The sequence below is a fragment of the Paramisgurnus dabryanus genome, chromosome 3 (assembly GCF_030506205.2).
Source record: "Paramisgurnus dabryanus chromosome 3, PD_genome_1.1, whole genome shotgun sequence".
NCBI lineage: Eukaryota > Metazoa > Chordata > Actinopteri > Cypriniformes > Cobitidae > Paramisgurnus > Paramisgurnus dabryanus.
Genome location: NC_133339.1, coordinates 31,674,815 through 31,702,567, shown reverse-complemented (window position 1 = coordinate 31,702,567; position 27,753 = coordinate 31,674,815). Strand labels below are relative to the sequence as shown.

Here is a 27,753-nt window from a genome sequence, read left to right as displayed (position 1 = left end):
CATGTTATGTAACAAAAACGACACTTTTTGTTTGTTTGAAATGACTCATCACATTTGGGCAAAACCACAACACACATTTCTGAATCAAGGAAGAAACAAGCACAACCTTCTCATTTTTTCCCCAATTTTATATTTTATTGTCATAGAAGATGCTTTAATAATGAACACGCTCGTGCACTCGGCAAGAACGTTATATGAACAGAGAAACCAAAATGGGAATAAGCAATGGGAGACATGTACAACCAAGATATTGACATTTTGGTTTCAATTGGTTAATCATTCTTTACTGTTCATAGATCATTTTATGTTAACAAGCAAATCTTGGTCCACATACGTTTACTGTATCTGCTGCCATTATATTTCTCTGATGGAAGCCAAAAGAAAAATTATAAAAATAAAAAAAGTTTGGAAAAAGAGCTAAATCTCTTGCCATTAATCATGTGCAGGCTGACAGGGAAGAGGTCACGGGGGAAGAACCTAAAACAATGGCATCGCTGAGCTCTCAATATGAGAAAGCTGACACATGTGGACTTGATTTCATTTTCATTTGCTTAAAAACAGATTTCTTTTAAGAGAAGTTTTTTAAGCTGGTCTTTAGGAGGCAGAGGGGAGAGAAAGGACAGGAGGGCTATGAAGTGTGCCGCAACCGAAGCAGCATCTACCTCCACCTCTGTCAGTCATTTCAGATCAACACTGTTTTCAGTCCTTCTCAGCAACAAGTTTCAACACTTTCCCAATGGCAATGGTTTTCCCTATAAGATGAGAAAAGCACACATTTGTGTTATTGTTATACAGATGATCATAAAAATCAAGGAAGAGATACCAAAGCAAGACTTGTGACAAAAATGTGCCTTAGGAGATAAAATCCACTTACCCTCATCTCGTAAGGTGAAGCGTCCCATCTGAGGGAAATCTTTGAAGGTTTCAAGGCAGATGGTCCCAGCTGTTCTCAGACGAGCAATGCACACTTGGTCCTGTTTAACAAAGCGGGGTCGCGTTTTGCTCTTTTCCCCTGTCTTTTTGTCCACCAGACAGATTAAGGCCTGTAAAGCGACAAAAAAAATCACTTTAAAACTGTCACGGCAGAATCTGCATTATGGCAAAAGCTAATAGTGCATTCACACCAGCCATGGTAGAGGTGACAAAAACGCGCTATTCGTGTATAGTTGGACGCTTGAACATTTGAGTTTACTCGCTTCATTTGCACGTGAAATTCTAGTCATCCGAGACATCACTTGGAAATTTGAAAAATCAAGTTAAGATTTTTCAACTTAAACGCCACAGGATGCCTAATCGCGTCTTTGCATTGACTTAACATGTAAATCACTCGCGCTTGCCGCCTCTACCATGTCTGGTGGCATAATAATTAACCAACTATAAATAATCTACGAACAACCTAAAAGTGAGAAGGCAAAACAAAAATCCATCCCTAATGGTGTTTAAAATTGAATTGAGGGAATACTTTGCTTCTTTGAAACTTCTGATAAATTCCAGTGAAAAGATGTACTCTCTATGTGAAGATGTCTCAAAATTTTTGTCATTATAATTTAATAAGCTTCCATGTAACTTTAATTTAAGGAAAATTGTAGACTGAGAATAGTATACTTATTTGAATAACTTTGATATGCCTTATGGACTGAAATGCCTAAGTACCTTAATGCTTATTTTACATTATTTTATTTCTGTTTATTTTATTTACTTTATTCTGTATTATAACTGTGTTCAACTTTGTTCTACATCAAGTCTCCCAGAGAGAGATTTTGTAAATTGTATTTGTAAAGAAATGTGAATAAAATAAAAATAAATAAAAAAAACCCTAAAAGTAAGAAAATGACAATTAATTTAAATTCAACTCAAGTTCAAATAATCATTACCGTGATTTGAACTTCTTCAATGCAGGTGTGAATATGAAGAACAGCGTTGTAACCCGGGCAGATGATTGACTTGTGTTCAATGATGACTATCTGAAAATGGCAGACAAAAACACACAATGTACAAAATTGCAGAAAAACAGCTCTCCATTTCAGGTTTTAATAACAGGGATTTCCCTTTACCTGGGCATCAAAGGTACGCCCAGTGTGGCAGAGATTCTCAGCATTGCAGAGAATAAAGCCTGGCAGGATCTCCTCCTCTTCAATACCCTTAAGCCGCAATTTCAGGTTCTCACCAGGTGCAGCGTCATCCGTTTCAACGTCATCGGAAAGCAGACTCAGCACCTCCACAGTGTGCTGCACAAGGTAGACAAAGCCAGATATACGTGATACAGAAAGTTCAGGGCATTAAATGTAAAGGAGAAAAGCAGCTCTGATTATCTTACCCTGTTGGGCATCATCACAAGTTGCTGAGCTTTACAGATTGATCCTGATTCAAGCTTTCCCAGGACCACAGTGCCCATGTCCTACAAAGAGCCAAACACACATTAAAAACATGTCATCATGTCATTCACAAAACCATAAGAAATTAAATTTATGAATGATGTTGACATTTTAAAATGTATTATAATGAATATTTTACTCACCTTATATTTATCTACTATAGGTAACCTGACGGGCCCATCGCTTGATCTGTTAAAGTTTGGTAAACTGTCCAGATGTGGAATGAATGGTAACCCTCTGTCCATATATAAAAAACAAAACAAAAAAACAGGTGAGACTTATGATGTATGTTTTAGATGTTCTCCATAATTCATTACAGCTCAGCGTACTTACGTATACCATGGGCAGAATTCTGCCGGCTCCTTTAGATTGGCTCCAGTGAGTCCTGAACATGGCATGAAATGGACATCTTTTCTGGGATTGAAGCCAACTTTCTTCAAAAATGGAACAAGTTTCTCTTTACATTCTTCGTACCTACATGCAAATAATAAAAAAGCAGTTAAATTACAAACAGAAAATTCAAATATATTGATAGAAAGAAAAAGTGAAAGGGAAGAAAGTGATTTTGGACATTCAAACACACAACTGTATTTACTGACCTCTCCAGACTCCAGTTCACTGTTGGGTCATCCATTTTGTTTATAAGTACAATCAAATGCTTCACACCAGCGGTTTTGGCCAACATGGCATGCTCTCGCGTCTGACCGCCTTTCTCAAAGCCCGTCTCAAACTCTCCTTTCCTTGCAGAGATCACCTTTAGAAAAAAATAACATTAATTCAGGGTCCACAGCGAACGGTCAAATAACAAAAAGTCAAAGCCTATAGTCTGACTTTTCTATACAAACAGCTCCCTCTACTGACTGACAATAAAAATTCATCACCGCTCCAGGTGTGCAGCAGACAGGTTATATTATTTTAAGAATATAGTGGGTTTTTTGCAAATGACTTGTTTGTGCAACTCATTTTTTTATTCCTGTGCCCTAATAATCGTAAATCAAAAACGGGAATCTCATCTCCTCTCCTTCTCGAAACGTTCTCTCTATAGATGGTTTCATTGAACGCACATGCAAAGACGCAATTTTATATCTGAGAAGAACTTTACTTCTGGTCTCTCTTTGTTTAATGGTCTACTTTAACTAGTGCTAAACTGAACTCTTGAAAAAATACCTCGTCGAAAATAACAAATGTTTTGGTTTCCTTAAGAAGAGGGATAGCGGCGATCATGAATTCCTGCTATTTAATGGGAAATTTAGATTGATTTTATTATATAGTACACATTTTACACAGTAACATTAGCTCAGTGTAGTTTTTGATATGCTTTAGCTATGATTTTAACTAAGGAAATTGACATGTTGTTTATTTAGCTTGTTATTCAAAAGAAACTACTCTAAAATTACTTTGTTGTTCCGATAACAGGGTATGGCAGGTGGACGGGCCTGGGAAAAGGAAAATCAGACAATCGCTACTTCGATTTCATTGTGACTTTAAACACCTTCAAAGTAGTCAATTTTGCATAGAATGTGATAAATCATACTTGTGGCATTTTTTCAAGCAGACTTGAGCTCTCACTCTTTAATGCTTTTTTAACAGCATTAACATAATCCAACTATTTTTGTATCTTATTGGCTGTTTTTTCATCATTCAGGGTTCCCACACCTAAGTTAACTTCAAATTTAAGGACCTTTCAAGGAACTTCCAGGTCCAATACCCTCAAATTCAAGGACTAAATGTGGGGACACATTTCAAGTGAGAACAAGGTTACATCGTGTTACTTTTTAGGATACATTGTTACAGTTCCCTTTTGAGGGAACTCTCGCTGCGTCACTGCGGTGACACTTTGGGGGCGCCCACCAGGGGTAAGTGTGTCTGAATGTGTACATAAAATTCAACCAATGGTGAAGCTTAACAACAAAGACAGGGTGACGGGAGAGCCAGGAAGTATATTGCTATCTGAAATATTGCCAAAGATTGCGTTACAGGGAGCAGGAAGTATGGCAAGGGAGACGCAGCTTCTCGTTCCCTTCTCAGTGAACAACAGTTACATACGTAACCCGAGACGTTTTCATGTGTCAAACACAAATATGCAAAAAAGCATTCTGGTATGAATCAACATTCGCATACAGAGGATATAAGCATTTAAAGCGAACAGTTTAGCATGTGTGAATTTTAGAGTTTTTATGATATTATCCTACACTACACAGGGAATAATATGGATTTTTTCCAGAAAACTTCTTGGATAAAATAGATTCAAGCACTTTCAATGACCTGTATCTATGCATTTATATTTTTAAAAACGTCCCAGGGCCCCAGATTCACAAACTTTCAAGGATTTCAAGGGAAAATCATGGGAACCCATTATTTGGTCAATTCTTGAAAGAAATGTTTTTGTTTTCTTATGAAATAAAAACGATGGCTCATTTATGCTTTTGTCTACAAAAGCAATTTTAAACATTTAAACACAAACCTTCACATTAAAGGTCATGAGAAAGTTTTTCTAATCTTTTGAGCGGTACTGTGCATTAGTGGATATTTATCATGGCTGCTCTTCAATGCCTACTCCATGTTGTGACTCACCAGCACTGCCAAATCAGCCTGAGAAGCTCCGCCTATCATGTTGGGGACGAAGCTTTTGTGACCTGGTGCATCTAGAATGGTAAAGTGCTTTTTCTCCGTCTCGAAGTATGCACGTCCAACCTCCACCGTCTTCCCCTTGTCTCTCTCCTCCTGATTTGTGTCCAAGGCCCAGGAGAGGTACCTGAAAGACAATTTATTGTATTTGAATCTTACTGCCTATTGGTACAAAAGCAGTTACCAAAGTATTAACAAAATCTGCGTGTATGACTGATGTGTGTTTTAGCTAATCCACTTACGAACGGTCAAATTAAATATTTAAAGTTTGAAACCACATAATTACCAAGTTTCCCTGTTCTTCTCCTTGGCTTCTTTCTCATACTTCTCCAGAGTTCGTTTGTCCACCATTCCTGTTAAATACCTGCGGAGGAGCAGAAAATGGTACAGCTATTAGAATTGACAACTAGAGGAACTCAATATCTACAGCAAACACATCATTAAAACAGCAACTCACATGATTTGTCCTCCAATAGTTGACTTTCCAGCATCTGCCAGAACAAGAGATAAGAGACAGGGTGAGGCCAAGAAAGATAAAGTTGTCAATTGACTGTTCACTTAAAAAGTGCTTTCCATGTGACATTTAAACATTATTAACAATTTTAACAAACAAACATTAAACAATATTACATTTCTTTAAGAATGTAATCATATCACAACTTTTGTCAAAGCATTACAATGTAAGCATCATGTGAAGACAACATACAAACACTAACCGACATGGCCAATAAAGACCACATTAACATGTTCCTTCTTGGGGGCATTTGGCTGTGTTGGGACTACTTTAGGTATTGGCACTACTTCTTCCTCCTCCATTTCTTCCTCTTGCGGGGAGTCTTCCTCAGCCGGACCCCCGTCCCCTCCGGGGCTGCCTCCCGGCTCAGCCTCAGCCTCGCTGGGCTCACTCCCTTTTTGTTCCCATGTCTCATCAGCTGTCATCTCTGCATCACCATTTTCCATTGGTGGAGCTGATGGCAAAAACAAAATTATAATATAACTAAACAGGACATACAGAAAACTGGTGCAACAGTGGATATCCTAAGTCAGCGAGAATTGCTTTGATCATTTTCAATGTTATCATTTGACTAACACAGCTGCTTTTGGTGTCAACACAATTGTTGCGTCTACACACTACACTGAACCACAACACGGGGATTGTACGTTACTAACTCAAGCCTGACTATCAGCACCTGAGTTTTACAGATCTAAACTAGTCAACATTTGAAGTGGATCAAATCCGTTCACAAAAGTTGTCTTAAAATTATACCCCTTTTTTTTTATCTTAGGACAACTTTGATGAACTTTTTGAGCCACTTCAAATGTTACCAAGTGTAGTTTATGCCTACTTCTCTATTTATTAAGCTTTGTTAGGTGGTTAGTAGTTGTGGACAAGCGTGTGGTTGTGTCTCAGCATTTACTTACCTTCATTCTCTGACACTTTCATGTTGGCATCTGTATTGGGTCCTGCAAAAGAAGCGAGGCTGACATTTAAAGTTGTAATTATACAATACGGCCTAGTTACAAAGAACGATAATCTTAAAAGTGCAACACGTGACCATGTTCCAATTTAGGCATGTGCCGACAACAAACTGCCATATGTAATAACAGTTTGCGAACAGCACATCCTAGTTTCTTTGTGGTAAAACAGGCCATAGCATGAGGGACAAAAGTAAATAAAAGGAGTCTTATCCCACAACAAACACCCACGTTGTTTTAAAAAAGGTATTATTTCGCAACAAGACATCATTTGGCTAAGGGGCAAGTTCTCCACCTAAAATAAATCTCCATTTAGACACCCAAATGAATGGAATGAAGTTTGCACTGTAAATTTGAATATCCACACTACTTTGTTTCTTAGTTGACCTACACCCACTGATTGTTACTTTATAGCTTCAAATGCTATGTATGTTTATGCAAATTTTAACTGGGGAAGAAAAACTGATAAGATCTGATAAAACTGTGTGCATGCAACAGTGAACTTTCTAAGAAACCTGCAATGTGTACCTTATAAACAAACTAAAGTCAAGTAAAACAACTTTGACAAAGACTGCAAGTAGGAGTTAAGACACTTGCTGTAGTACACATTTATATTAATAATAGTGTGATTGTTCAATCTACTCTGTGGGTCATTTTAAATAAGTTTTATAAAATAACCGATGTCAATGTCATACCAAAAACAACATAGCTCGTGGGGGTACATTATGTTTGCAGTAAACAACAGAGATGGGGGCGAATTACCTACTTAAATTGAAATGAAACTCTTTAATTGAGGTATTAACCAACAAAGAAAATTACGTATAGTAACGTTACGTGCTTATTCACCTGTAATGTTACCAATGCTTTATTTACGACAGCAACATTGGGTGTCTTTTGTATGAGCACGGATTAAAATGTAGTCACATGACTTTAACTATTCTGTTAACCACCTAAACGATTTAAACTCCAGAGAGACGTGGGCTCTTAAAATGGCTTAACTTAGCCCTTCCAGCACTTCCATACTGAAGCAACCACCCAACTGATTCACTCGCTCTTTCTTTCTACTAAAATATTTATTATGGTATTGTTAACATGTTATTTAATTAGGCAACCCCTTATATAATGCAATTTCTTAACTTTTATACTATGGCACGTGAAATGCGAACACGCTGGCCTCGTTTCCGCTTCAAGTCGCGCTATGATCGTAACTGTAATGTAGCATCGATGCTAACCAGCTGCGGCGAGCTCATGCGAACAAGCGTGTGCGCGGCTAACAGCTAACGCGCCGACACCACGTTAAATAACCGGCGAACTTAACCGGGAACTCACCCACTGACTCCTCCGTTTCCGCCGAGTCCTTCTGCAGGAAGGATGGAATGAATTCTGCGGCGTGTACGTTGGGGACAAACGGCTTGGCGTCCACGTTTAGATGGGCACTAAACGCATTGGAAAGTTGCACGTCGACCTGGGCCTCGCCATCGTCCTCCTGATCCCAGGAATCAGGGGCAGTGTCTCTCGCGTCCATCGCCACACAGCTGTTTCACAGACACACTTTAAAGCCACAAACGTGATCGCTTTCGTGTCTGGCCTTAACCGTCGTTAAGGTCGCCCCTCACGTCGTCCAAACTTTCTGTTGGTGGCGCGGGCCTTCTCCCAGTTTTGTTAAAATCAAACAGCCGGTGTCTCTCAGCAAGGGGCGAGAGAAAGGGAGGTTTGACTAAGCACTCGGAATGAGTCCTCGTGTGCGCTGACGACAGCCCTGACCTCGTGGAGCAACAGCGTGTGGATTTCTGGGAAATGTAGTTCGTTTGGTTCAGGAAGACCGTAACGAGTACATGAGCGGATTCGATCGGAAAACTACATTTCCACATTACGGACAAACCGACCGTTTTCGTGACCTCTTTTTAAAACTACAAAATAATCCATTTCCGGGCAAAGACGAAGAAAACATATAAAAATATAAATAAAAAAATAGAAGACATTTCAATTAGGATTTAAAGTTAAAATTCTTAAAATGACATTTGCTTTCAATAATGTGACAAAGCAGCAGTTTATCAAGAAATCTAGACCAATGTGGTCTAATTGAAAGACTTTTGAAAAGTAACTCGGACTTCTTATTTGCTTGCTTTAGTAGTATTTTCTTTATTGTCATTTACACAGTAACTCATTGTAAAATAACATTATTGTAATTATAAAAGCCATTTTATTCTTGCTTTTGACACATGATTTTTAAGTCAGTACTCCTCTCCCTTAAGAAAATCCCAAATATTTATTGCACAATTTAAAACAAAATCATTTTGAAGGAAACAGATAAGCAAATCTACAATTATATTATTAAATAAGGAAGCACAGTTACAAAAAGAGCACTTGATGCCCCAACCCCCCCACACACACAAAATAGACGGACGGATGTAATCTAACAGTAGTGATTAAATAATATTTTTATGGATGAGTATTCACACAATGTTCCTATGCGATTTTTCATTTTGTGTGCTAAAACATTCAACGTTGGTGAACAACATATAAGAATCTTCATTTGGGTACATTGATTTAACCTTCATAAACATCCAAAAAAATGTAACAATTACTCAAAGAAACATCTCTGAAACTTTCTTCACAGTGAGAGCAGTATAATCTTTTCATAGCCAAAAGTGGTGGATGGAAATCTGTGGAATTACATTGAAATTACAGCAAGTTTAAACATAGCGAATGTTACAAGTGTCTCTTAATAGCCTAATGTCCTCCAAGGAATTGTTTAAAGAATAAATAAATATTCAGTTGTTCTGATTAAAGTGTGACATTATGTACATAAAAGTGCAATAATGCTGTCATTTCATTAGAAACAGCTGCATGAGCTTTCAAACATCACAACTTTTAAGTCTCTGCCAACGGAGAGTAGGCAAAGCAGACCAGCTTTTGGCAAACATGACATTTTGACAACCGTTTCCGAACATCAGTAATCATGATGGCAAGGCGAAAACACCCTATTCCATGTGTAAATAAAGTGTGCAGAATACCAGAAAACTATAGATGGAATAAGGGAAAGCATCCAGAAATCTGAAGTAAACCCATAGTCACCCATAAAGCAAGGATATGGTGGCAGTGCACATTAAGAATTTTGGGGAGACCACTTGAGTTTAACCAAAATATAAAAATCTGCAATTGCTTATTTAATCATTAAAGTAGTTAATGTTAGATTTGGAAATATATACTTAAACCGTACTGTAAGGAAATTCCAGTGTTTTGCATTTAAAGCTGCTTCATTCCTTAATTTTAGAGGTGGCTTGCTCAAGGCATCAAGGTCACATATGCACATTCCTCTGTAATACAGAGCTCAACTGCACTGACATCCACCTAAGAATGATCTTATCTAAGTATATCAAGACTCTCTGTGTTTTCGCCCTCTGGTACACGCTGATCTGACGATGCAGTTTCCTCTTCTGTGTGTGAAGGATGCTCCTGAGGGACCTCTGCCACATCCTCATCAGTAGCCTGGGTGGGTGCCGTCTCCCTGAACGATTCCTCCAGCTGGCCAACAGAGCTGGTATCACTGATAGAATCTGAACCTACCCTGTGACGCCGGAAAAGTTTTTGGCCTGTGAATCACATGGCATGATAAACATGGTTAAACATCAATGTGTGTTCCCAATCACATTATATTTTACCACATGATTGTAACAAGATGTACAGTTACCTGGTAACCGTTTGATGGTGGACCTCGATGGAGATTCAGGGGAAGACTCTTTATTCATCTGGGCTTTAACCGAGTACACGGGCTCAGTGCTGTCCAGTGAACCTGTTGAGGAAAAACAAGTTACATAATAGACAATACAAAAAACTAATACAATGAGACTGAAGTTACCTTAACACAGGGGTTCCCAAACTTTTTTTCCTGCGCACCCCCTTCTATGTCCCAACCGGTTGGCGCACCCCCAATCCCCATTTTAAAAAAAAATCCAAAAAAGCTTTATTTTCTCACCATAAATACTCATGTTTAATCATGCGCAAATAACCAAAGGCCGGTTGCACTAGCCGGACGTTAAGAAGTTGGGTGTAATAGTCCTACGTCGGGCTTAGCTACGTCCAACATTGTGAAAATGTCTCTTGGTCCCTCTCCTCCTTTCGTGACTAACAACTTTATCATAAGACGTCCCACATGACAGTTTCCCTGATTTCAGTCAGTTAAGCATATTTATAATATATATGGAATGAATGAAACGAGTTGGCACGCATATAGCGGCTGCAGTGGATAACAGAAGAGCAGTGCGTAGAAAAAGACGGCAGCTGTCTTCTACGTTTCTATCAAAAACTAATAAATTATAGTTTTTATTTAAAATAAAAGCGATTACAAAGGAAATGTTTACTGTTCATTTATTTATTTATTTATTGTATGGAAAAATCCCACTTAAAGAAACAGACCGCCATTACATTTTTCCTCTCGCGCAACCCCTGGTGGCAGCTCGCGTACCCCTGGGGGTGCGCGTACCACACTTTGGGAATCCCTGCCTTAACAGTTTAACTAGAATCAATTTTTGTACTTTATCTCACACGTCTAATTAATCTGTACCTTCAGCCAGGTTGAAAGTCCTTCCTTTTACAGAAGCCTGCACCGGAGAGAACCAGTTGAGCACAGAGCTCACCACAGGGATCTGTCGAAGTACACCCTGCAAAATAAATAGAAAGAATCACATGACTATCGTTAATAATTGCATACTTGTTTAAATACCAATGAACCACTACATAAAAAAAATGTATATTATTTAATATTTAAAAAAGGAAATGTTTTCTATCCACAACATATACAGTGGTATTCAAAAGCCTTTAAATCACTAGTAACAATTATTTCACCCAAAAATTAAAATTCTGTTATCATTTACTCACCCTCATGTTGTTCTAAACCTGTATGATGTCTTAAATTTTGTTTAGTTAAATATTTTCAACTTATCTCCTGATTTAGACACTAAAATGTAGACACATAGAAACTCACCTCCTCCATAAGCTTCTCTTCATTGGCTTTCTGAAGCTGCAGCTCAGCCTCCTGAATGCCTTTTCTTACTACTTCTGTCATGTTCTCAAATAACTAGTAACAAACATAAACAGGCGCATTATTACTAATTTATTGGGTTCTCACTACAGAAATTGCTTTAGTGAATATCAGTGCATACCTTTCCACTTTCCTCAATGTCTCTGCCAAGACATACAATAGTTTCCACCAACTCTGCCACATCCAGGTCTTCCGTTGCCATTTCAATGAATATGCAATTTTTCTCCTCACAAAACTCTGGGCCTGCACATAAGTCAAGAGTTCACAAAGGATACAAATTGCAGCAGTGGTATAACCACAGCATTATCAGTCACATACCAGCTGAGAAGTTCAAGTCTGTGTCCAGCTCCTTCAGTTTCTTAAGCAAGTCGCTGTTGACTCTCTCCACCCTCTTTTCTCTCTTCTCTTCATCAAGGTCTGTGTTTCTGGGCTCATACCTGATAAAAGAAAAACAATACTTTAGGTTACAAAGAAAAAACTGTTTTTTTTCACCATGACTAATAATATAGTCAATGTATCCTGTAGTTTTGCTGTGGCTCAACTGATACAACAAAGCACTTGCAATGCCAAGGTTATGGGTTTAAAACCTAGGGAACATATATATTGATCAAATGTTTAACTTGAACGAACAGTAAGTCCTGGGTTCGAACCCAAGGGACACACATGCTGATAAAGAATGTATAGCTTTGCACTTTAGATAAATGCATTAATTCCTTTTGACCTCAGAAATGACCCTTACCTCACACCTCCTAAACCGGGCCAGCTCAGGTCTTCAATGTAAGAAAGTGAAGCTTGTTGCAACACCTCATCTTTGAAATCCTGTCTGAATCGCATGGTGTAACTCAGCACGGGAATCAACTGCGCAAGCTTCTCCACCAGTGCAGCCACATCATTCTCCTGAGTGCCAAGCACTACACACATAACACAGTGTGAACAAATCAATGAATAAGGGTCTCATAAGATATGACATAAATACATGTGCCACTTTATGGCAAAAGGTCATAAGAAGTTTGATTCCCAGAAAAGAAATACACTACAAAATGGGTAGCTTGAATGCACAGTAAGTCGCCTTGGATAAAAGGCATCTGCCAAATGCAAATACAATTAAACTGTGACTTATGTCACAAACCCCAACATTTGGCCAAATGTTTAGCTCAAAAGAGTGATTATTGAATAGTGATTATTTACTGTGCCTCCCAAAAGTCATACCTGCAGCGGTCATGAGGGGGTTAAAACGAACACACGTTCCTTCATCTTCCAGCTCCACCACATCCACACCACAGATAGGCACCTGCTGTGCCAACTGCTCACCCAACTGATAAATCATATCAAAAGCAGGCATGCATAGCAACAAATCAAAAGTTTTTTAATCTGCCCTTCCTTACAAAGATGAAATTAAGAGAAATACAGTAATAAGAATAATTTGCAAAAATCGAAATATTAAATGACAACTCAGGGAATAAAAAAATGACAGCTTTGCAACTTTGTTTTTATGTTTATAAAGATCAAAACCAGCAAATCTGAAGTTAAAATGATCTATAATATACTTTAATTAAATACTGAACATTGCAAAGATTACCAGTTCGTTCGCCATAAAATTATAAACAGTTTAACCTATTTTTTATTTTAAGGACATGATATAGTGTTTGTTGGTGAGAGAATAATTTACCCATCTGTTAAGAGCATCAAGAATTTCTTTCTCCTGCGAAAAATATTCGTCTATTGAGCCGCCACTTGATGCTGAAAAAGAAAATTTTTTGCCACTCATCAAGTCCTACCTGCCATCTATCCTAACCATAATATTCAATAACAATATTTAATTTAATTCTATTTTATTTTATGATATAGCTCTTGTTCATTGTTTCAAATCAACTTTATATGAATATAAATATAATATTTTTTAATTAGTTTTATACAAACCATAAGTAACAGCCTTAATTTAAATGAAAAACTCACGTGCACGGTTTTCCTGTGAAAATCTGAACACCACCACGGGCGAATTCAGTTCATCCTCCACCTACAAGCATCACAGACACAGAGGGTGGAGACAGAGTCTAATAAAACTGTGACACATTCAAAAAACAGCACAGAAGATTATTTATGTCATGCTGTGAGAACTAACATGTTATTGTGACATTGGTTAAGTATTAAATGTTTTGATGCAATGTCATGGAGAGGCTTTTTGTTTGCTAGCTACTGGTTTGACAGGTCAGTCTGAACAATGTAGCACATGACCTAAAGTCATGCATTACTGCTGAAATGTCTATGTGATGCTGGAACCTTTGTTATAATTAAGGCTAGCTTGTGAACATAAAACTCAGTTACTGAAGAAATTATTAAAATTAGATTAGATCATTAAAAAAATAGATTACCTTCATGATGAATAAATGGCATTTTTATTACTTAAGACTACAAATAAAGGTTTAGCCACCACAGACTTCAAATTTTATAAGTAAAACCTTTAAAAAAAAATCAAGCGATCGATTTTAATATACGGTAAATAGTTTTCTGCCTTAAAGGTGTACTCAGCAATTTGTTGGTTTGTGTTGCTCTGGCTGATAAAGACGTCTAATTAAACCACCTTATAAGTACAGAATTATGTAAAAGCATTAGTTTTAGTTTCTAATGCCATTATACAAAAGCCTGTTTATAGTATGCTTAAATGAATCTATATGCTTAAGTCCAATAAAATGGTTACAGTTACTCTGTAAAAATGGTTACTCAATATGATAATATTGAGTAATATCATGTGATCTCAGCCCCTGTGAGGAGCCATTTAAAATGAAACATGATTCGATTTGTCAGCTCATGTGAGTTTTTTTTTACTTTTTATTTCAATTTCTGTGCATTTCTGCTTTAACTAGACAGGACAGTGGAGTCCAGACAGGACATTATACACTGTCAGAATAAAATGGTTAATAAATGGTCCCCAGTTGTCATTGTTGCAGTACCCTTTAAAAAGGTCCTAATATGTACCATTGAGGTACAGGTATATATATATATACACATTTGGTAGCAATATGTACCTTTGAGGTACACTGTAAAAAATTACCGTTAATTTACGGCCTAATTTTACGGTACTGAACTGTTTTATAAATTTACAGTTTCTTGCCGTAAATGGTTGCATGAGTGGTGAGCGTGGGGGAGGAACTGCACTGAAATTACTGAGTGGTATGTGTTGGCCACTTATTAATATGCATTTTCTGTCTGGACTTGTATTATAAAGACTGAATAATTTTGAAACGTCATCAGTAGATGGCCAAGTACTGTTCCAATTCAAAGTTAACTTCTAGCAAAGAACAGTTAAAATCCTATATGTGTTCCTACATCATACCTTTAATCGAGGACCCTTATGAAAATTAACCATGTTGTCTTGCTTTATTGATTGGCAAAACATGGTTTTACTACAGTAAACGTTTGTTTTGGACTGCATAACTCCTTTAATATAACCATAAATAATGTCATAAAAGGTCTGTTCATTCAATAAACCGGGCAAAATCTGTATGAACGTATACGTAGAAATAATATTGAGGACACACTGCACGATAATGAAACCTTTAGTTTGATTAAAAGTCGATTAATATTTCTGTTTTTATTAAATAAATATTCTATGTTGGCTCTAAACAGGCAACTTTCTTTCTTGGAAGCAGCACTGGAAGAAGCACTTTACTTTCATCTTTTATATCTTTATTTACTTTTATTATGTTATTATTGGCGGAGGCGCGTAAGGCGCGTGTCCGTATACCGAATGCTTTGATCACGTGATTATTCAAACCAGGAGACGCGCAATCTGGATTAACCGCTGTTCTCCTCAGACGAGTGTTTCGGTGGTATTATGAGGTAAGTTTCTTTACATTCGTGGTTACTTTACTGAAATTAGTTCACATTGATGTTTATTCAGTTGTCAGTATATTTCGATATGTCTAATATAATAAACCTTGATGTTGACCGTTGGTTCGTGTCGTTCGAGCGCTGAGTGGGGTGAGCTGAGCTCGGCGCAGCTGTGAGCTAATGGAGATCTTTTATTTGTCTTTATATCTTCTATAAAAATGTGTTATGCTTGTTCTTAAAAGTATTTAACATAGTTAAGTTAATTATAACGCAAGTTTTCTCCAAGTATTGCAATGTGGGCTTATGCTGCGTTCCAGGCAACCCGTAACCCGTAACTCACGAGTTCAAAACCACGCCTCACGACTCTGAACTGGGAGTACATCGATCTAGTACGAGTTCACGGGTGGGAAGTCACGGGTTTGACTGCCGTTCCAGTGCACTTTCACCGGTAGAAGGTTGTAAAAACACGAGTTACAGGCTGCCTGGAACGCATAAGGTCGTGAGTCGTGGTTTTGAAGTCGTAACTCACGGGTTTAAAAACCTGCCTGGAACGCACCATTAGTTCAGCTCCCGCCTAGATTGACTGAGCTCGTGAGCTTACGTTAGTGGAGATCTTTTAACTTATTTGTTTTTTTATATCTTTTATAAAAATGTGTTGTGCTTGTTGTTAAATGTATTTGACATTGTTTAGTTAATTATAACGCAGGTATTGCAATATGGGATTTGTTCAACAGGTCCCTCTTATGAAAAACAACGTTATCGTTTTACAGTAAACTTAAACGAGCTAAAGGCCATTCTGAATTAATAACTGTCGTATATTTATGGTTACTTCTTTCAGATCCCTTTCTTGGTGTGTCTTGATGTTTTATATTGGCTAAAGACAAGAGTAAGTATTACTTGGTTTATATTTGCACAGCCACCAGAACCAAACACAAGTCAAGTGCTCAAAAGTGAAATAGCATGTTGGTCTTTATAATGCAATGGATAAATGAAATCGCAATAACTAATGAAATAGTCAGACCTCACTTTGACTTGATGTACAGTTTGAGCGAAGTCAGAACACAGCTCATTCACACAAATCAAATCACTTTCAAACTTAAAGGGATAGTTCACCCAAAAATAAACATTATGTTATCATTTACTCAGACTCATGTTGTTCAAAACCTGTATGAGTTTCTTTACTCCATTGAACACAAAAGAAGATAATTTGATAAATGATGAAGCGCACAGTAGATTGTACCCATTGACTTCTATAGTAGGAATAAATACTATGGAAGTCAATGGGTACAGTCTACTGTGTGCTTACCATCATTTATCAAAATATCTTTTTTGTGTTCAACAAAATAAAGAAACTCAAACAGGCTTTGAGGCTGTGTAAATGATAACAAAATGTTTATTTTTGGGTAAACTATCCCTTTAAAGGGATAGTTCACCCAAAAATGAAAATTCTGTCATCATTTTCTTACCCTCATGTTGTAACAAACCTGTATAAATTTCTTTGTTTTGATGAACACAAAGGAAGGTATTTTGAGCAAACCGTTTGTGGACCCCATTTACTTCCACTGTATTATTTTTTCCCACTATGGAGGTGAATGGGGTCCACGAAGGGTTTGGTTACAAACATTTCTCAAAATATCTTCTTTTGTGTTCATCAAAACAAAGAAATTTATGCGGGTTTGTAACAACATGAGAGTGAGTGAATGATGACAGAATTTTCATTTTTGGGTGAACTATCCCTTTAAGTTTGAAAGTAGGAGTACATTTCATGTATTCTCAGCACTCTACTAAAATGGCATTTTGAGAAGCTTGATAAATATGGACGCAGGTGTCTAACTTGATATTAACTTCAGTTTTTACCTTTCCTAACAGTGTGTCTGCAAATGCTGGTTCCATGTCACATTGCTTATTCGAGACTAGATCTACAAATAACACTGCAGGTGAGTCGTCATCATCATGAGAAATGTGCTCAATGCGCTGTTTAATAGCAGGTTGGGAGGTGCATACCACCACTAACTGTATTGGAAACCCCATATAGTGTATATGTGCCCTCATACAGTAGGTGGCAACCCGCTATTAAACATTAGATGAATAAGAAGGTAATGTGAATGCGCGTATTGCTCTGGGGATAGTGTTGTATTATGGCACTTTTCCATTGCATAGTACTCCACGGTTTAGTTTAGTTTGGGTCGGGTCATCTCACCTCACTTTGGTGTGGTTAGCTTTTCCATCGAGTTTAGTAACACTTCGGAGTGGGAGGGATTATAGGCGTCTCGTTATATTTGCGCTGCCTACTGCTGTGACATCATACAAGTGAGAGTGTCGCTGTACATTCCCATACATTTATTTATTTTTCAGTCCACCACAAAATTAAAATTGGCCACCACAAATAGATGTTTGCACATCGCGATTATCACTACCTATGTCTCACATGACAGTTTCTGTATAAACACCCGACCCATGGCGTCAGTCGAATGCGCTGCGCTGAGCCTCATTGAAGTTGCATTTAAGCATATATAATGCTGACGCGCTCGTGCTTTCGCGTCACGTTTGGTATCAGCTCGGGTTGCTTGGAACCCCAACCGAGGTGGTACGGAAAAAGTATCGGGTACTACGCAATGCACCCAGTGGAAAAGCTCCCAAAAGTAAGCTGACCCAAACTAAACCAAACCGTGGGGTACTATGCAATGGAAAAGTGCCATTTGAGGTTAAAAAAATTATATAAATACTGTTCGATTATTCACACAAACCAATTGTTTTATTTCTTAGTATATTAATGTGTTGTCATAAGCCACATGGTTTAATTTGGATTTGTCTGTGCATGTTTTTTTTTTCTATATCAGATTTTGTTACCATCAACTTGCATTATACAACTGACAGACTGAAACGGTTGGACTCAAAAATCTACATTTGTGTTCCACTGGAGAAACAAAGTCACCTACATCTTGGATGGCCTGGGGGTAAGCTGATAAACATAAAAAAATCATTTTAAGATGAACTATAGCTTTAACTTCGAGCCGATGCTAGAGTTATTTAAGTAAATGTCCAGGGATCAGGGAACATTTTCTGACTTTTAACCCCAAAAAAAGTGCATTCATCCTTCACAGAGGTAATCCACACGGCTCCAATAGGTTAATAAAGGTCTTCTGGGGTAATGGTTGTGATTGTGTAAGAAATATATTTTAAACTTTATAAACTGTATTAACTAGCTTCCGGTAACGGCACCATCTTGGACTCACATGATTCACACGAGTTTTAACGTAGTGAGCACTCGTTGACATGGGTATGTTGTGCAGTTACTCTTGAGTCCAAGATGGCATCATTACCGGAATCACTTAGGGTGTACTCACTTTTGCACTCACGAAGGAATATATTTTGAGTTATGTTTGTAAACAAACCGTTCATGAGCCCCACTCACTTCCATAGTAGGAAACAAGAATACTATGGAAGTGAATGGGGCTCATGAACGGTTTGTCTACAAACATTTCTCAAAATATATTCCTTCATGTTCATCGGAACAAAAATATTTAATCAGGTTTGTAACAACATGAGCGTGAGTAAATGATGAGAGACACACTATTACTGCCACGTGTAGTGTTAAATTTACTTTTAGCACACTGCTTACAAAGTTTTTTTTTTATGTTTATCTTTCAGACTACCTGACCTGTTCCTGTTAAGAGCTAGTCACTCTTTGTGGAATGTTCCTGGCCCATTTTTCCCAAGTTTTCACAAAAGTTTTTTCAATGACCTCAAAATTGATGTGTAAAAATTATAATAAACTTGAATTTGTTTAAATATGTCTATAGACTGGGTTATTTTTGCACAAACCTATTTGGTAATTTTATGGTTCCTCATCTTATCTTTGCCATTCTATTATTTAATTACAAAGCAGCAATTTAGAATACGGTAATTAAACAGTAGGATTACAGTATGCAGCTGGAAACCCTGCTGCCAGTATTTTACCGTAAATTTAAAGAACAACCGTAATTTAGAATACGGTAATGAAACCATAGGATTACGGTACACAGCTAAAACAGGCTTGCGGTATTTTACTATTAATTTACAGAACAGCCGTAATTTAGAATACGGTAATGAAACCGTAAAATTACGGTTCACTGCTGGAACCCCAGCTGCCAGTACTTTACCGTAAAATTACGGCGAAATTTTTTACAGTGTACTAATATGGCCTTTTTGGTGCAAAGGTGTAGCTATGGGACTATTTTGGCTGTTTTGAGTCACAGAAGTCAGTACTTGAAATCAATTCAAGTAATGCTAAATAGTAGTTATGGATGCTATACAGCAGACCTAACTGTATATCGATGTGGTAAATATTTGCATTGACTAAAATTACTGAGTGCACCTTTAGTCCCTATAACCAAAATGTAGATTTGCATTTAGTAACAATTTACCTTTTTGGGGTCTCCTATCACAATATATAACGAATTGTTCAAACTGCGGTTCCTGTTTTCAAAGCTAACTTATGAATTCCTTTATACCAAACAAACTCTTGAAGGACGAGTGTTAGTGTTAGACACAGGAACGTCGCTGTAAAATTTTCCTCCATCACTCACAAATGCCATATTGAAGTTCCCTTTCCATTTCACCATAGTGAGGTCCAGCACTGATGCCCAACAAGTCATCAAGCTTTGTGAAGTGACATTTACTAAATGTATTTTGCACATGCCTGTAGCACTGGTAGGCCTTTAGTTGAATAAAAGCCTTTCAACTGAGCACCAGCACTTATGGGTGGACATGGTGAGGGAGGGAACAGTGAAAAAAACAGCGCGAGTGAAGGGGAAGGAAGTGGAGTGGGATCAAGCAGGCAGAGGGTTGGTCCCACCTACAATAGAGAGTATAAGAGAGCCCAGCACGTCCCGCAGCGAGCCCCCGGAGATGACAGGGACCCGGGAATGACACACCACATCCTGAAACCAAGGCACCCACGCTCACTACCACGCTAATGTATAAGAGCTGCACACATTGCTGACGGTCACAAAACCACAGCGCCAAACACATATATGATGAACACTCTGCTCTTTACCATGTGCAAAGCCTCGACGAGAGACACTTCACTGTCAAGGATATCCTAATGGTGGTGACACAGAACAGAAGTGTTTGCGTGTAAGGTTTAGGCTTATGTTTTCTTATTGAATGGGAAAAGTGGGCCACTAACAGGGAGAAAGGAAATGTTTCAAATATTTAATGTTTAGAATAAATAATGCAAAACTGAAATTTGGCCATCATTTAGATCTGTCTGGGTCAATACATTGGCAAAAAATACTTTAACCAGTCTTGGTGGAAAATCACAACAAAAAATAAAAGCAATTTTACAGTTAAACTGTGTGTTACGTGTTAATGGTGAGGAGATTCTTAATAGTTACCACACTTTTACTGTGAACTATTTGACCAAATAAATATTAAACATTAAAGCATGTTCTAATGGCATACAATTGCACTGAATTCACCAAACCAGTTATTCATTCAATTCTAAGCTTTCATGTTCAGAAGAAGCACATTACACAAACATTATAAGGTAAATAAATGATGACAGAATCATGTAACTATTTTTGGCTGGACTAATACAAATAAAGTACAATTTGTATACTACATCAGTAATCTATTCTAAATGCTACATTCAAAAGTTGTTGCATAGAGATATTTTTGGTTGAAATATAAGAAATGCTGCCATTGTTAAAGGGATAGCTCACCTAAAAATGAAAATTCTGTCATTTACTCAATATCATGTTGTTACAAAACCTGTATTTCTTTGTTCTGATAACAATGAAGAAAGATAATTTGAGGAATGTTTGTAACCAAACCGATCAGTGGCCTCATTGACTTCCATAGTATTAAAGAGGACATTTCACAAGACTTTTTTAAGATGTCAAATAAATATTTGGTGTCCCCATGGTATGTATGTGAAGTTTTAGCTCAAAATACCATATAGATTATTTATTATAACATGTTTGAATTGCCACTTTGTATTTTTTCACTTTGTTTTGGGTGTGTCCTTTTAAAAGCAAATGATCTGATGAAATGCAAACAATGATCACAATGACGGTGGTTTGTTGACATTGAAACTCAATTGTGCTGTAATTTATTCTTTCTGCACTAAATGGCAGTGCCATGGTTGGATAGTGCAGATTAAGGGGAGGTATTATTGTCCCCTTTTGACATCACAAGGGGAGATACATTTCAATAACTGATTTTTCACATGCTTGAGAATGGTTTACCAAAACTAAGATAAGATTTGATCTTTTGATCTAACTAAGATTTTTATCTTTTTCAAATTTTCTAGGTTGACAGAAGCACTGGGGATGCAATGACAGCACATAAACATTAAAAAAGTCAGATTTTCATGATATGTTCCCTTTAAAAAGAGAATACCATGGAAGTCAATAGGGGCTCCATCTCCATTTTGCATTCATCAGATAAAAAAGACATTTATACAAGAGAAAATAATGAAAGAATTTTCCATTTTTGGGTGAACTACCTTTTTAACAATTTCACAAAGACTTAAACAACAAAGTGAGTAGACCACCAAGTCTGAAGAGCTTCTAAAGTTATTCCTCTTGTTACTCCCAAATCTTTTCCTTTGTACATAAGGTAATTATTTGTGGTAACTGTGATATATCCCTAAGGGACTTTGTGCAAACGTACCGCTGAACGAATCAGTAAAATATTACCTACCGAGGTTTTTATTGAAGCCAGTGTCTTTAAATGCTCCAACAGCTGTTGACTCTACAGAAAAACAGATCAATTGTGTTCAATGAGGTCACAGTAATATTGCAGGAGTGATAAAGCACTTTATGTATGATGCAGCCCATCGGATTATCTAAATGGCTATGGAAAGGTACTCACTAGCTGCGAGGCATGCCTAATCTTCTCAATAATCCCATCATGACCAAGGTACTGCAGGGACAGCCAGAGAGGAAGGGCCCGCAACTTCTCTACTGGTTGGCTGGTTGTCAGACCGGCTGCTAGAGACTGCCGCCATCAGGCAGGGAGGAAGTATGCTCATCATTCATAATCCAAATACATAATTCTTTTAAATTTGGTATATTATTAAACTGTCCACTGACCAGGGCAGGATCATCATGTCTGTAAAGAGTGACTGCAGGCACAGCGGGTAGGCCCAACCACGGTCCTGGGGTTAACGTCATACTATCACATTTGCTGGCCGCCTTGAGAATGAGGGAGAGAAAGCAACAAATGAGCATAGTTTTAAACAGATAAAAAACTCAATCTAACTGCAAAAAACACCAACATACCATGACAGTCGAGGAGGCTTGACCAAGAGCAAGTGTTGCCAAATTCACCCTAAGAGAACGGGGAACAAAATTAAATTCGAAATTAGGTGAAGGCAGACTTGAACATAAGGCAGGGGTTTTCAATCTTGTCCTAGGGGACCCACTGCCCTGCACATTTTGCATGTCTCCCTTATCTAACACACCTGATTCAGATCATCAGCTCATTAAGGGAGAGATCCATGAACAGAACTGGGTGTGTCAGTTAAGGGAGACATACAAAATATGCAGAGCTGTGGGTCCCCTAGGACAAGATTGAAAACCACTGACATAAGGTACCAGAGACTGTGCTGTGTACTCGTGGATGATGTTTTTACCCTATGTTAGCTATGCTTTATTCACGATACAGCACTACCCTCGAGTACCTTATTGTTTTATAAAATGGTTACCACACAATATGAATGTTAAAGGAACACTTTTTCATTTTCCAGCTCCTCTTGAGTTAAACATTTGATTTTTACCATATTGGAATCCATTCAGACAATCTACGAGGCTGGCGTACTACTTTAAGCATAATCCATTACATTTGATTAGACTATTATGATATTACACATTGCCCGAAAATAGTCCTCTCCTATTGGAAGTTAACAAGGTGACTATTTTCAGGCGCTGCGTAATATCATTCCGCCTCCTGCAGCCATGGTACGGCAGCAAAGTCCTTGATTATTACGCCAGAATGAGAGTTTAGCTCCTATCCATATCTGCCTAGAAAATCGCAACTTTCTAATTTTTTGTCGGTCTTAGTACACGATGTAACTACAGAAGAGTCAAGTTTTAAATAGGAAAAATATCATACTCTTTGGTCTTTTTTAAGCGCAATGCTAATGGTCTAATCAGATTCAATTGATAATGCTAAGCTATGCTAAAAGTGCTAGAGCCAGACCTAGAGATTAATTGAATGGATTCCAAAATGGTAAAAATCAAATATTTAACTGAAGGGGAGCTTGAAAATGAGCATATTTTTTTAAAAAAGTGGAGTGTCCCTTTAAAGCAAAAAATATTTATCAACCCAACTTTCATAAAGTAAAATCACTAAAAGCTTTTCATCCGCTAGAAAAAATAGTCCCTGATCAACTGTGAACTTTTCACATATGTTCACGTTGCTAAGGGTGCTGCACAGTGATACACAGAATTAATTGTTTGGTGCAGCAATCATTGCTGTGTTTTATTGTTATTGACCAATCAGAATCAAGGACTGGATAAACCATTTTATAATTAAAGTTAATGTAGAGTTTCACAGTCATTATTGCAAAATAAACTCAGCCAGCGTTATTAAGACATTTATAGGGCTGGGCAAAAAATTTATTTTTCGATCAATCTTTTTTTTTTACGTGGTCGATTCAGAAACGATTCTCAAAGAGCAGAATCGATTTTTTCCCCATATTTTTCTGCAAACATTGAACGTAAGATTAACGTTAATCAAATTACTAGTCTTTCTCACTAGATGTCACCCTCTTTTTTGCCTTGCGCGATGTTACCAAAGAGCCTGTCATTCTTTCATTCAGTGCTTAAAATAGCGGTTTTAGGTGCTTCATCGACGTTGATGCCACCTTCACATAAAAAGTAAGAGGTATGGAAGCATTTTAGATTTCGCAAGCAAGACGACAACGATAGTATTGTAGATTTTAATTTCTTTATATTAATTACCCACTTGTAAACTTATGTTCACTGTTATTTTTTATTAATATAGTATTTGTATTAAATCTATATTCATTGAGTTGAATCAAGAATCGAGTATAAAAACCGACATGAGAACCGGAATCGTAAATTTATCCCGAGAATCAAAATCGATTTGATAGCTTGTGAATCGAAATTGAATCGATCTGGAACATCTGATTCGATACCCAGCCCTAGACATTTAAGTAATTTTTGCTATAGTCCAAGAGTCTAAGGAAATAATGAATGAGCTTTTTAGCAAGGGAACCAGTCTCACAAAAATACGTCATCCCTGCGGCACTCTATTACATCTTAAGTCTTTTTAATATATACTATAATATATAAAAGACACTACAAAACTTGCATGATACTGACCCCTCTACATGGAGCCACATGTTGTACTGAGCACAGAGCTCTTTCAGACGGTTGAGTTTGTCTGTATGACCGGCACCAGGCGTTCCTGTGAACACAATTTAATTTTAGGAACCGCTTGCAGGTAATCAACAAATGCTAGAAAAAACTGCATTGTTTCCATTACTAATGAACAGTAATGAACTGACCAGCATTTGCTATCAACAGTAGTGGAAGCTTCCCTGCCTCTCGGTCATCTTTAATGAGCTTGTCAAGGAGAGCAACATCCTGTGAAAAGACAGCAAAAAACATCTTAAAATGTAGTCCATAAACAATTCTACATGCACTATATTTCAAGTTATCCAAATCCACTGCCATCTTTGTGTGAGGAACAGAAACAAGACACAAAATCTGAATTAAAAATCTAAATTCTCTTCCATTGCAAGGAAAAGAGCATTATGCTATAAGTGGTTTACTTTAAGTAAACTAGTTCTTTAAATCATTCTGTCTGTCTTGTTTTGCATTTGCAATAAGTCATTTTTTTCATTTAAAAATGTAACAACATATAAATGATATCCAAAAACCATTCCTACCATTTGGTGTAGTGAGCCAAACATGGTATTACAGGGCACAATACAAAGACTTGACAGAGGTAGACCCAGCTGAAAAACAACAAAATGTTCACAGCCTTCTGGTTATAAAGTGCATATGAAGCATTTCAGATCATGTGGCATAAACAAATGATTTAGAGGTGACATTGTACCTGACTGCAGAGATGTTGTCCCAGGCCAGGTCTGCATGCAGCACTTTGGTAAATAACAGGCTGGTTAGAGCTGAGCACAGTAAAGCCCTCAGTAGCGTAGTCCTCGTAATGAGTGTTTATAACAAACCGACACACTTTCAGAAGCCCATCACGATCATCTTCGTGGTAATAAGCCGAGCCGTTTTCATATCTATACAAAAAAGTATCAAATAAAACATTTGAATGGTGTACGCTGGTGAAATTAACTTTGTATCACGTGTCATTGTAATAAAACTCAATGTTTTGCCTCCTAAGTTATATAAGCAAACACACTGCCAATAAAATTTACTGAGGTGAGCCAATGGCCAATGTTATTTTATGTTGTGAGCCAAATTTATATTACAATTAGTAGTGACAGTATTTCACAAGCATTTGGAAAGAGCATTCGCCCAGAAACTAAACGCATGCATGCATACTTGAAAATCCTGCAGAGCCAGAGAGTGGTATCCGACAGGATGCGTGTGGTCAGGTTTCTCATTCTCTCTCGATCCAAAATAGATATATATGCAGCCAGACTGTGTCCCAATAGAGCCATGTGTCCCTGTTCTCCAACATACTGCATCCTGCTAAAACACAATCGTTGTTTTTACACCATGCAGACGGTACACGCGTGGTCTCTTCGTGGATGCAATTTAACATTGTGCCCTACCGATGACTCTGTTGGTCATCATCTCCATGCATCAGGTTCTGGACTAGCTGTAGGACGCTTACAACATCTTGTCCACTGCAGGAAATATATTGAAAAAGACAGAAGATAATAAGACCAGTCAGAGGTGTTTGAAGCTAGCTTATACATACCGACCAAAGCTCAGGAATGCTGATGAAACAGTGCACATGTGCATTGTAATTTTTAGTGTAAATGTAAACAGTAGTCTACTTACTCTCCTTGTAAGGGTCCCGGGATGTCTTTCCAACTCAACTTTCTTTTATCTTTCACCTGCTCTTTCTCCCTAAATATACACACACAGCATAAGAATTTTTTTTTAGAAAAAAGTATATTTTTGATGTAGTGTCAACATAATCACAAAGAAGGCCCTTAAAGTAGAAGCTAATGACAAAAAATCCAATAATGGTAATAGTACAGATATTAAATATAAGATGAAATCTTACAGTTTCCCACTTTCCAAAATCTTCATGGCATCAGTGAGATGGTTCCCCATCTCAGCAAGTGTAGAATCCATCATCTACAATTACAGAATAAAATGTAAAACAATGAATGTGGGCAATCTACGTTTGAGAGCTCACAAAATTGATGACATTGCATGTCCTGTCTGTCACATTACAAAAAAATGATTCCTCAGACTTTTACAAGCCATCACACCTGACCTGTGGGACACATTTAGGCCCCTGTGCTGTATTGATAATTGGGCATTTGACAAAACAACTATTAATTGGCTTAATAAGAGACTTAAAATGTGTTTCTGTCCATTAAAAAAACTCTATCTGGAATTCTTTACAGTAACACTTAAGATACTTGATATTCAGGATACAGAGAGTGTTTGTACTAAAACCTGTCGAATGACAAGCCTACCACGTCAAGTCATTGGTCTGAGCCGCGAGCTCATCCACATCAGACTGAAAAGCATTTCTTGTTCTCGTGCGCTCTAACACAACCAGTTTGTTATAAGCACGAGCCTTTCATTTTCTGAATATTTTGCCGCAGGAGGTGATATGGGCCAAGAAAACTCAAACTTTAAACAATGTGCTTGGAGGGGTCTATCAATATCTGTGGCAATGTTATTTTTCTTCAACACAGCATAACCAACCGGACAACTGTACATTAAAGAGACTACAGTAAGATCAATATGGTCGATTTGTATGATTCGGCTGTGTTCCGCATCATCCTCTCTATGACAGCCTGGCACTGGAAGGGAATACGCTTCCTGCACTCCATTCAAATGAACGAGTCCTTCAGGAAATGAAATGCTCATCAGTTTTACGTTACCTTAACCGGTGGCTTATCCGTGCAATGATGGAAATCAGGTCGCAGGGACTTTCTGCGTCCCTGTGCGTCGTCGCGGGCTGTATATTTTAGAGAATAAAATCCAAAAAGCACAAAATTCCTGCGTTCGTATCCTTGTCTATCGATATTTGTGTAGTCAATTGAACGGCGTTACTTCCTGGTGTCATGTCATGCCTCTCCACGCTGGCAGCGCTGACGTAGGGGGGAAAACCACGCCCCCTTGTCAGTTAATCGCAGCGTTGAGGAAACAATTAAAATAAATATTATTTATTTCATTAAATATTTCTTGAATTGCAAAGATATTTTACATTTTTTATTATTTA

The 27,753-nt window shown here is 37.6% G+C and overlaps 2 protein-coding genes and 1 long non-coding RNA gene across 6 annotated transcripts; 1 reads left to right on the top strand and 2 right to left on the bottom strand.

The window, feature by feature from the left end:
- Positions 1 to 107: 107 nt before the first annotated feature.
- gspt1l (G1 to S phase transition 1, like) lies at positions 108 to 8,217 on the bottom strand. The gene is made up of 14 exons (XM_065271772.2): positions 7,809 to 8,217; positions 6,426 to 6,467; positions 5,720 to 5,971; positions 5,461 to 5,494; positions 5,290 to 5,367; positions 4,950 to 5,130; positions 2,975 to 3,129; positions 2,709 to 2,849; positions 2,519 to 2,612; positions 2,318 to 2,398; positions 2,055 to 2,228; positions 1,875 to 1,964; positions 875 to 1,043; positions 108 to 752 (listed from the first exon to the last, which is right to left on the bottom strand). Exons 1-14 carry the CDS (start codon positions 8,002 to 8,004, stop codon positions 700 to 702), a joined length of 1,740 nt encoding a protein of 579 aa, XP_065127844.1. The 5' UTR covers positions 8,005 to 8,217; the 3' UTR covers positions 108 to 699.
- Positions 8,218 to 8,599: 382 nt separating this feature from the next.
- On the bottom strand, positions 8,600 to 27,620 carry pdxdc1 (pyridoxal-dependent decarboxylase domain containing 1). 4 transcript variants are annotated; one of them, XM_065271785.2, is made up of 24 exons: positions 27,413 to 27,620; positions 26,578 to 26,651; positions 26,349 to 26,417; positions 26,117 to 26,191; positions 25,884 to 26,033; positions 25,429 to 25,618; positions 25,259 to 25,327; positions 24,875 to 24,953; positions 24,690 to 24,774; positions 22,623 to 22,671; positions 22,434 to 22,535; positions 22,213 to 22,338; positions 22,042 to 22,092; positions 20,393 to 20,437; positions 13,480 to 13,540; positions 13,193 to 13,263; positions 12,733 to 12,838; positions 12,263 to 12,434; positions 11,842 to 11,960; positions 11,645 to 11,766; positions 11,467 to 11,559; positions 11,047 to 11,143; positions 10,174 to 10,275; positions 8,600 to 10,075 (listed from the first exon to the last, which is right to left on the bottom strand). In XM_065271785.2, exons 2-24 carry the CDS (start codon positions 26,649 to 26,651, stop codon positions 9,846 to 9,848), a joined length of 2,337 nt encoding a protein of 778 aa, XP_065127857.1. In that variant the 5' UTR covers positions 27,413 to 27,620; the 3' UTR covers positions 8,600 to 9,845. The 4 variants fall into 4 exon arrangements, with proteins under 4 accessions (XP_065127857.1, XP_065127865.1, XP_065127872.1 ...); XM_065271793.2 differs by having other exon boundaries at positions 25,884 to 26,030; XM_065271800.2 differs by lacking the exon at positions 20,393 to 20,437.
- Positions 13,562 to 20,385, top strand: LOC135755493 (uncharacterized). Its single transcript, XR_010535446.2, has 5 exons — positions 13,562 to 15,363; positions 16,193 to 16,240; positions 17,224 to 17,291; positions 18,195 to 18,311; positions 19,006 to 20,385. It is a non-coding gene; the product is annotated as an uncharacterized lncRNA (long non-coding RNA).
- Positions 27,621 to 27,753: the final 133 nt, after the last annotated feature.

Coding starts and splice junctions, on each gene's coding strand:
- gspt1l (XM_065271772.2), bottom strand. CDS start 8,004: ATGGACGCGAGAGACACTGCCCCTGATTCCTGGGATCAGGAGGACGAT. Junction 5,131..5,289: donor GAGAAGAACAGGGAAACTTG/GTAATTATGTGG, acceptor ATTGTCTTTCAG/GTACCTCTCCTGGGCCTTGG. Junction 2,850..2,974: donor GTGAACTGGAGTCTGGAGAG/GTCAGTAAATAC, acceptor ATTTGCATGTAG/GTACGAAGAATGTAAAGAGA.
- pdxdc1 (XM_065271785.2), bottom strand. CDS start 26,651: ATGATGGATTCTACACTTGCTGAGATGGGGAACCATCTCACTGATGCC. Junction 26,418..26,577: donor ATTTTGGAAAGTGGGAAACT/GTAAGATTTCAT, acceptor GTGTATATTTAG/GGAGAAAGAGCAGGTGAAAG. Junction 13,541..20,392: donor TCGTCGAGGCTTTGCACATG/GTAAAGAGCAGA, acceptor TGATGCTTGTAG/GTGGAGGATGAACTGAATTC.